Source organism: Mus pahari, chromosome 10, assembly GCF_900095145.1.
Source record: "Mus pahari chromosome 10, PAHARI_EIJ_v1.1, whole genome shotgun sequence".
In the NCBI taxonomy this organism is placed as follows: Eukaryota; Metazoa; Chordata; class Mammalia; order Rodentia; family Muridae; genus Mus; species Mus pahari.
The window spans coordinates 100545797-100555948 of NC_034599.1; the positions used below are offsets into that span (position 1 = coordinate 100545797).

The 10152-nt window shown below is 38.1% G+C and overlaps 1 protein-coding gene and 1 pseudogene across 6 annotated transcripts in view; one reads left to right on the forward strand and one right to left on the reverse strand.

Moving 5' to 3' along the window:
* The window catches only part of Dock3 (dedicator of cytokinesis 3), a 299922-nt gene that overhangs the window by 145858 nt on the left and 143912 nt on the right, over nt 1–10152 (reverse strand). For all 6 annotated transcript variants that reach the window (XM_029542839.1, XM_021206339.1, XM_029542840.1 and 3 more), the window contains exon 9: nt 9669–9823. In XM_029542839.1, the coding sequence (XP_029398699.1) occupies nt 9669–9823 (155 nt within the window). The remainder of the gene's footprint in view (nt 1–9668; nt 9824–10152) is intronic.
* On the forward strand, nt 1660–2938 carry LOC110327551 (annotated as a pseudogene).

Genomic DNA, 10152 nt, shown 5'->3' on the forward strand with positions numbered 1-10152 from the left:
ATAAGTTCTCTTGATTTAACTGTCCCAGACAATGACATGGGTACTGGCAACTGTGAACTGAAGTCAGTATGCAGAAAAGGGCAAGTCTACTGGCATAAGCTGAGTATGGCATNGCCTACAATCCTAGCATTTGAAAAGAGAGAGGCAGGAAGATGGTTGGTTAGAGGCAAGCTGTGTGTAGTGAAATGCTGTCTTAATGGCAAGATAAGACAAAGTAAAACCTTTTGTCTAAAACCTGTTCTTTTAAGGATCTCCTTTCCTTTTACATTATTGTTATGAGTAATAGACTCAGCAGTCAACCAATAGTCAATTGACACTTCCCTTATTTCTAAGAAAATGCCTCTTGAATGTGTATCTTTATGGACATTTTCTTTTTCTTTTTCCTTTTTTTTATCAAATGCTACAGCCTAAGCTAAATAGTAACTTTAGTTGCTGTTGTTTGCTTTTTTAATTGGATATTTTCTTTATTTACATTTCAAATGTTATCCCCTTTCCCAGTTTCCCTCCCTCCTGGAAAAACCCTATCACATCCTACCTCCCCCTGCTTCTATGAGGGTGTTCCTCCACCCACCCACCCTGCCCTCAATTCCCCTATACTGGAGCATCTATTAAGTCATCATAGGACCAAGGACCTCTCCTTCAATTGATGCATGACAAGGCCATCCTCTGCTACATATGCAGCTGGAGCCATGTGTACTCCTTTGTTGATGGCTTAGTCCCTGGGAGTTCTGCAGGGTCTGGTTGATTGATGTTGTTCATCCTATGGAGTTGTAAACCCCTTCAGGTCCTTCAGCTTTATGAACATTTTCAATGCCTAACTTATAAGTCTCTGTTTTGATGAGATAGTTTATTTATAGTAATACATACAAATCTAAGGATGTGACAATTACTTTGCTTATGTAACTACCATGCAAACCTTGTTATAGAATGCTACTGGCCCTCCAACACCTTCCCACCCCTCACACCCACCTATTCCTACTAAATACCTAGGCATTTACAAACAGTATTCAGATCTGTTCTTTTAGGCTTACTTACTCTTAAATCTGATACAAATGAGATTATTTTCATGTATCATATGAACTCTGACTTTTAAGATTCATTCTTGTTATAGATGTCATTTTTCTTGTTAATGAGTATTAAACTATGTGAACATACTTCAATTATTTACTCATTCTCCTATTGATATTTTTGGATATTATGAGCTTTCATTAGACATTTTTATTTTGTTTTGTGTTTTGTTTTTTTTTGTTTGTTTTGCAACAGGGTTTCTCTGTGTAACCCTGTCCTAGAATTCACTCTGTAAAACAAGTTGGCCTCAAACTCAACAATTTGCCTGCCTCTGCCCACCAAGTGCTGGGATTAAAGGCATGTGTCACCACCTGGTGCTCTTTGAGTATTTTTATCAACCTAGGTCTTATTTTCCTTGGGTTTGCCGAGGAAGGAAAATCTAGGACAAAGACTAGGCATGTTTATCTCTATTAAGAACTTGTCCAAGATAGGTGGGCACACAGGAGGGCACTGTTGCAGCACAAAGGGCAGTACTGTGGAGGGCAGTGGGAACTGGGACTACTTTGGGGCACAGTGACTACCAGAGTTGTTGGTGTCTTGTGTCCACCAAACAGTGTGCATCTGTAGGCTGTGTGGTGCAGGCTCTGAAGCATGGAGGTGTTTGGGTACAAGTGGACCAACTATCGCACATGTTGGCACCCTTGTTGGTTTATTCTAGACAATGGAATTCTGTCCTACTAACATCCATAGGATGATTTCTTCAAAGGAAGTATAAACATGGCAGTTTGTGAGATTAAAGCCCATTCAACAGACAACACAAGAATAAAATTAACCATTTCCAGGAAAGCAACATGTCAAGGTTTCTATTCCTGAACAAAACATCATGACCAAGAACCAAGATGGGGAGGAAAGGGTTTATTCAGCTTATACTTCCACATTGCTGTTCATCACCAAAGGAAGTCAGGACTGGAACTCAAGTAGATCAGGAAAGAGCTGATGCAGAGGGCCATGGGGGGATGTTACTGGCTTGCTTCCCCTGGCTTGCTCAGATTGCTTTCTTACAGAACCCAAGACATTACCAGCCCAGGGATGGCACCACCTACAGTGGGCCCTCCCACCCTTGATCACTAATTGAGAAAATGTCTTACAGCTGGATCTCATGGAGGCATTTCCTTCACTGAAGCTCCTTTCTCTGTGATAACTCTGGCCTGTGTCAAGTTGACACACAAAACCAGCCAGTACACAGCATTTCTACATGAGGGCAGTAAATGCCACCAGTACACAGCATTTCTACATGAGGGCAGTAAATGCCACCAAGAAACAAGGTGTCTGGTTGCCCTTAGGAGCTCCAAAACAGGTTTGACTGACAAGAGGACTAAGAAAGAAAGAAAGAAAACAACAACAACAACAACAGGAGACTAGTAATCTTTGAAAACTAAACTGTCTGAATTTTGCCTCTATTGTGATCTAATGGAGCAGGCTTGAATAATCCAGGAGTTTGTACACCATGCTAAGAATTATCCATGAATGAAGCATCTTCCCTGTAATATGTTCAACAAAACACTTGAGGAATGTGTGGAGATAGCAAATGCTGAGTATAAACCTGAGATGTTTCAAAGGCCTCATCTGGATCCCTCAATTTCTCTTATGTCTCCCTCTGTGCAGATGATGAGGGAACTGTTAGCCTCCCTGGTTCCTGCAGATCAGAGAGGAGCAGTTGTTCTATCACAGACCCAGCATCTGCCCTTCACTGACTTTCTCAGTGACACCAAAATACTTGGACAGAATCTTGTAATGATAGGATCCAGACAGACCTCTTCACTGTCCAGGAAACATGCTTGGTTATGAGTCAGCACCAGTAACCATTCCTGAAGAAAGCAAATTTATGGCCAAAATACAATTAGAAGAACCTCTTCCACCCTCTTCATGAGGAAACTGATGTGTTGAACTTCTTCTCAGTATTGCTGTTCAAAAGCTGCTGTATTTAAACTCATTACACAAAATAGTTTCCCCTTTTCCTTAGGATTTCTCTGTACTTAATAGAATGCTGTAAACAAAACCCACATATACTTTAATTGTTTTATAGTTCATTCATAAGAGTATTTTCCAAGTAACTTCAGAGTATGAATGTGCATTTTTTAAACAAATGATGGTATAACATTTTGACATCCATAAGGAAAATGAAGATATTTTTCTAAAAAATTATAAGGTACTGACAGTTTGATGAGTATATTATAGTTTATAAATATGAAATCTTACTAGGTTTATTTGACAAACATGTGATATATGTAGCTTCTGCACGGACCAAGGTCATTTCACCCCAGATATGTGAGTCATGGCAGTAGTCTGATAGTGAGTGAATCACACTGCTTTAATCTCAGTATCTTTAGCCCAACTACTATGATATATTGAGCATTTTTTAAAAAAATAGACTGGTAACTAGCCTGAGAGCACACCCAGCAACCATAAACTGCACCCCATATCCTGTGCTCCATTTCCTTTCCCACAATTCCGCCTGCAATCCCAGAGGCTTGACAGCCAGGGACAACCAGGTAAGGCTGTGGCCCAAGCCCTTGCCTACCATATTCCACTAAAACTGTGATGAGCCTCTCTGTTCTGCTGGGACTCTACTGAGAACTCCAACTGGCTGCATAAACACCTAACCCTGGAGAAACTTGAGGAGGCCTGGGAGGATAGGGTGGGGTGAGGTGGGATGAGGTGGGGTGAGGTGGGGACATCCTCTTGGAGACTAAGGAGAAGGAATGGGATGAGGAACTGCCAGAGGGTGGACCAGGAGGGGGGATAACAACTGAACTGTAAAATTCATTAAAGATAATTTAAAATATTTCTATTTTTATTAAAAGAGCTTGAAAGAAAAGGATACCTTTTTATGTATTTAGGTAGAAATTTTAAATGAGCAATCAAGCTATTTAGCAGAGTCTTTTACAAGCTTGATTTAGAGAACCACTATGAAACATAATAACTTTCTGTGGGGTGGGATCATTTCAGTAATAATGAACCAAACTGAAGAAGTATAATCAGCAGAATCTAATTTCAAGTGAATTCAAATCGATTCCATGACCAGGGTAAGCTATCTAGAATGCTCTCTCTCAAAAAGCAGCCAGCCACAATGGCAGATGCCATTAAAATAAAATATTTATTTAGCAATGTTTAGATAAAATATTCTTTTCTACCTAAATTTTGAGGTTTTGTGTTATGATTATATATATATATATATATATATATATATATATATATATATATATATAGTATTTGAAATTATATTCCCATTTCCCAAATTTTTGCTTTGGGTAACAAACAATAATTGTGGGTTCCTGGTTCCTGTTAACTGCTAACGGCATTCCTAATCTCAAAGCTTCCTATCATTTGTGCTATTTTCACAACTTTATATATTTTGTGGTTACCTTAAGATCCGTTATCTCTTGCTCTACGGCACTAGACCTGCCCTACTCTCTGCTGACACTCTCATCAGTTCCTAGATGCTGGGGTCTTGGGGACGTAAGCTGTCACTAGGAATTGATTGGACCCCAAGCTTACACATGCTAAGCAAGTGTTCTACAATTAAGCTATACACTACCCTCACAGCACCCTGCCTTTGCTTTTAAACAATGTTCAATACATTCCTCAAAATAAGTCTTAATGAACTGGCTGACCAGACAGAACTAAGTAAGAGTGTTTCCATTCCCATGTGAGGATTCAAATATCTACTTTTAAAAGTCTCTCTCTCTCTCTCTCTCTCTCTCTCTCTCTCTCTCTCTCTCTCTCTCTCTGTGTGTGTGTGTGTGTGTGTTTGTACACATGCTTATTTGTTTGTTGGAAGACAGTCTTCCTGTGTCATCCAGGTTTGCTTTGATCTTATGTTTCTCCTGTCTCTAGTTGTTTTTTCTTTGCTTTGTTGGTTATTTTATTTTTGTTTTGTTCAAGACAGATGTATGTCTCACTATGTAGCTTCTGACTGTCTTAGAACTCACTAGGTAGACCAGTCTGACCTTTAATAACTGCAGATCTAAGGTCTGGCGCATATATATATATATATATATATATATATATATATATATATGTATGTATGTATGTATGTATGTATGTATTACACTACTTGAGGAAGAGAAATGCATGTTCTAGCTTGTTGAGAAAATTCTCTCCTTTCACAAAACCACCTCCAACCACTAGAATATGTGTCTTAGGGAACCCAGCTACACAGTTCTTCGGGCATTAAAATTCCAAAGGCAATAGATACAGGCTTTAAACTTAAGTACCAGGTCTCAGACAAACAAGAATTAGTTTAATCTCTCCTAGCAAAATACATTTTAACAACAACAAGCTTTCTAAATTTAAACTCTGATGATTTGTCTTTTAATGTTTATATTTTCATTCAAGCATTCATTAATTGTTTTTTGAATTTGCCATTTAGTCTAGGAGACACTGTGATTAGGGGTGGGAATGAGTGCTCTCTTGACTTATTCTGCCTATGACTCTGGGAAAGGACAGAATGTCTTAATATGAATTCATCCAGATTCTAGAGTGATACTTTTTCAACTACAGACTTCACATTGGGAGTCTATCTTGTAAGATTATAACAAGTTTGTTCACCTCATCTGTTCATCTCATTTCAAGCTTGGTAACATCTTTGCATAAATTATATTCTAAGAAAAAAGAACTGAAGGGGAATTAGTCTGTGATGATTTAGACACCAAATCTCATCCAAAGACCTACATGTTGAAGGTGTGTTTCGTAGAGTAGTGATATTTAGAGGACCTGTGTACCTTTAAAAGGTTGGAACCTTAGTCCTTTGAGAGGATGTGCCTCTTGATATCCTGGTAAATGAATTTTCTGAACTTAGGTCAGAAGAGTCATTCTGCTCTAATTTATGCTCTGTGCATAGAAGCTACAATTTCTTATAAAGAACATAAAATGTTTAAAAAAACATCTGAGCTTAAACTGTTTTTATCCATATCTGTAGAATGACATATTGACTCCTTTTTACACTGACTGGCACTGTCTGTCCAACCTGAGCAGTGAACTCAGAACATAGAGATAATAAACATGGGACAATAGCATCTGATCTTACTCATAGATGACAGAAGGCAAACCTTTAACCACAGGCTACAGAACATATCTAAAGTCAAAGTTTCACTCTGAGTGTGGTTTTCTGGGATGACATCAACTTAAATGTTTCTAAGTAATATCTGATATACTGTACACAGAAGAAGTATATAAAGATAGCCTGGCAACTAGTAGGAACAATATTGAGCTTTTAAAGCCATTTACATTCATTTGTCCTAACTTTCTGATTGGAATGATATGAAAAATATAATAATGAGGCAATAAAATTAATAGGATTATACACAATTACATTTAATACACAAGTCTCAGATCCCTAGCTTGTGTAAGGAGGGGGAGTGGGGTAAAGAAAAAGGGTGACGCTCATAAATACCAATGGCAAGCATAGCTCCTGTCTTATTCCTGCTAGAACTCACAGAAAATCTTCCTGAGACTTTGAACAATGGGCTAGAGCCCATGTCTCAGAACAGTTAAGACAGCTGGAGTTTACCAGGACTTAATGAATGGTCTATAATTATCTGCCTGAGCACCTGCAGATAAGCTCTAGTTGCATTATAACACATGCCCTCTTCTGCAGAAGGAAACAAAATGTTAACTTTAATAAACAGATTGCTCACCTATAATTTTAAATGAAAATTTCTCTCCAGTGGCTCTTAAGTTCTCAGACCCAAATTATCTCACTACTTCAATTACAGAAGTAGCTGATTTAAAAAAAAAAAAAAGTCTTTTACACAAGGATATTTTGGATGCTGAGTAAACTCCAGAAGGATATGAGGATGTTTTAGCTTTCTTTGCATAGCATCCATATAAAGATGGCTAAGCATAAGGGTTTACATGTGATATCAATACAGGTAAATTTCTGAGGACAAGGTCTTACTCTCAGGACCCAACTACTAAGCCTGGCACAGAAAAGACTCTGTAGGGAATGTCAAGTGCATGATAAAATCAAACACTAGCACCTTGGGACTTCTGAAGACTGCTAAATTTGCAGAAGATCAGGAAAAAGGCCTGGACATTATAATAGCATACACAGACACACCAGCAGTGCAGAGAAAATACACCAAACAATGATATCCTTTTGTAAGTAAGGAAATTTACATATTAGAACAGATAGATACTATTTTTGCAAGCTGTAGGGGGTGTGGGTGTCACTCTCCTGGGCACAGTAAGCAGTGGCAGAGTGTAAAACCAAGAATTATTCTTACACTAGATTTCACAGAGTTTGTCTCTGGGGGGCTTACCTGGAATGGCCCACAATCCTGTTTTGTCTTTCCCCTTTGGAATGGGAATGCCTACCTCATCACTGTACTTTGGAAGTATATAACTTTTTCATAAGTTCACAGCTGGAGATAAATTTTGGCACAGGATGAATTATTTCTCAAGTCTCACCATATTCTGGTTTAGATATTTTAGATGAGATTTTGGATTTTAGAGTTGATGCTGGAACAAAGAATTCTGTTGGGACAAAGTGAATGTATTTCATATGTCAGAAAGATAGTCATTAGAGGGCGATAGGGACAGAAGGTTATAAACCATGTTTGTGTCACTCTTAGATTCCTTCTGAAAATCTGAATCTATATAAGGAGTTGGTGTCTTTAAGAGGTAGTTAAGCCATGAGAGTAGAACTCTCAAGAGTGAGGGCAGGAGAGGCAGCTGATCAGTTTAGAGTACAGGGAATGTGAGTTAACTTGACAACACCCATATGGGGTGGCTCACAACTGCCCATAACTCCAGCTGCAGGGATCAAATGAATCTAGTGTCCATGGGCACCTACACACAGGTACACATGCCCATATACAAACATACATACACATGTGCTAATATAAATATTTTTTTTAAAAAATGGAATGAGAGTGGTGGTGGAAGAGAGGATGGATTTCTCTTTCAGTCATGTGAAAATTATATATATATATATATATATATATATATATATATATATATATATATATGACAGTCAATCTGTAAACTTGAAAAGACGCTCTCCCCAAGCACTAGCTCAGCTGGCAGCTTCATGATGATCTTTCTAGCTGTTAGTACCATAGGGAATATAACTCTTCCAGCCTATGACTTCTGTCATAGAAGCCGAGTTAAGACATAATGCCCATACAGTAAAAATAACCAAAATAATTATTTATTTGTTCAAAAATATTTAATAAATAAAATTAGTTACAGTTTGTACCTATACAACCCTAGCTACAATCCTGCCTGTCTTATCAACTATAGATGTTATTACTACTCATATTGCATGATCATTAACCTATCAATATTATTTATATGCTAAAGGGGAGCAGTGTTTTAATTTATTTTTTGTCAAGATTAGAGTACTGTACAACATGCAAATCAACATTTTCTTTCACACGGTTTTAACTTTCATTAACAAAAATCCCCAAAATAAAAACAATATTAATGTACTACAATGACAAGAAAACTCCCTAGTAATATAAAGTACCTCAAGATTTTTTTTTTCTCTTGGCTCCACTTAGTAAATGACCACAGAGAAATGTCTGAAATCTCTAAAATGGTATTTTGGCTACAAATGCCATCTCACACTAACAGGTCTTTGTGCCCTGTAGACAAAAGGAAGCCTAGAGCCTCCTTAATTTTCCTTACCATGAAGTCAGCAGGCAGTACTGTAGTTATTTCTAGCTCCAGACCCAAAGTTCAGGGTGAAGCAGCTGTTCTGTGAGTGACAGTGCCAGCCTTCCTTCCTGCTCAGAAGCTGCACTCCCTCTCACAGGACTTCAACAGCACTGAGGCCAAAGCTGCCCTCAGATCTAACACTTGTTCTTTGTGAGCCCTCCCACTCACATAGGGCAAAGCAAGCCAGAGCCCAGGACTTTCTGTACTCTGGGACTGGTCATTTTTGCTACATTCTCTTTGCCCTTAAGATTCTCCTCTACCTTTTCTCTAGAATTAAACACAACATATTTTTTCTAAATCAGTAATATCCAAAACTTGATTTTGAGCTTCCACGTAGAAGTAGATATAGAAGAAAAAGAAGCTACTCATGTTACAGATGTGCACTGGAATATCCTCCCAAGGACACCTATGTTGAAGGTTTTATCCCACTTGGTGATATCACTGAAAAGTGATGGGAACAATAGGAAGTTAGGCTCAACTGAAGGAAGTATGTGACTGGATTAGGCCACTTAAGAGTACAATGAGATGCTAGCCCTTCTTCTCTCTTTCTGCTTCCTGGTTGCCACATAGTAAGCACTTCACTCCATCAGTTCTTCAAGGTGCAATGCAATTCTACCTTACAACAATCCTAAAACAACGAACGCAGTCAACTGTGGTCTGAAACCCTTGAGGCAGGGACTGAAATAAATCTCTTCTTGTAAGCTGCCTACCTCAGGTATGTTGTCACAGTGATGGACAGTGATGGACATGGGATAGGGTAGATGACTTCAGGGCTATCAGGAACTGGAGCCAAAGACCCAGCGAATAAGACAAAGCTACTTTACTTCATCTCCTCAATGCATTTACTCTGAAGGTCAGAGTGGTCTTTGACCCAATCCATTCTAATAAATATAAATAACATAAATATAAACTTCAGCCAAAGTTCCCAGGAATCTTACCTGATCTGCTTGCCTTCTCTCATGTCATACAGAGAAAAGAAGACATCACTATCTTCACCAATGGTATTATAGGTGAAACTCTTCAGGCTGAAGAAGAAATGATGTGGTACTGGCATTCGACAGGTTTCCCCATGCCTTGGGCGCATTGTATCTACCTATCAAGGAAAGCAAAATATTGTGATTTCTATTTTAGTTGCTCATTATATTCATTATTAAGAAACAAAAAAATTACTAACTCACATTGTACTGGCAAAGGAACTATTAAATAGGTAGACTGAAGATGTTTCCTCTGGCAATATGGACTACTACAGCAGGCTTAGACTGAGCTGGCAAATACCTTATGCATTGATTTATACTGTTAGGTGGTTATAGTTACCATTCTCCCTATCATTTTTTTTAAAATTTTTTTTATTATTATTTTCTTTTTTTTCTTTTTTAAAAACTATTATTATTATTTTCTTTATTTACATTTCAAATGCTATCC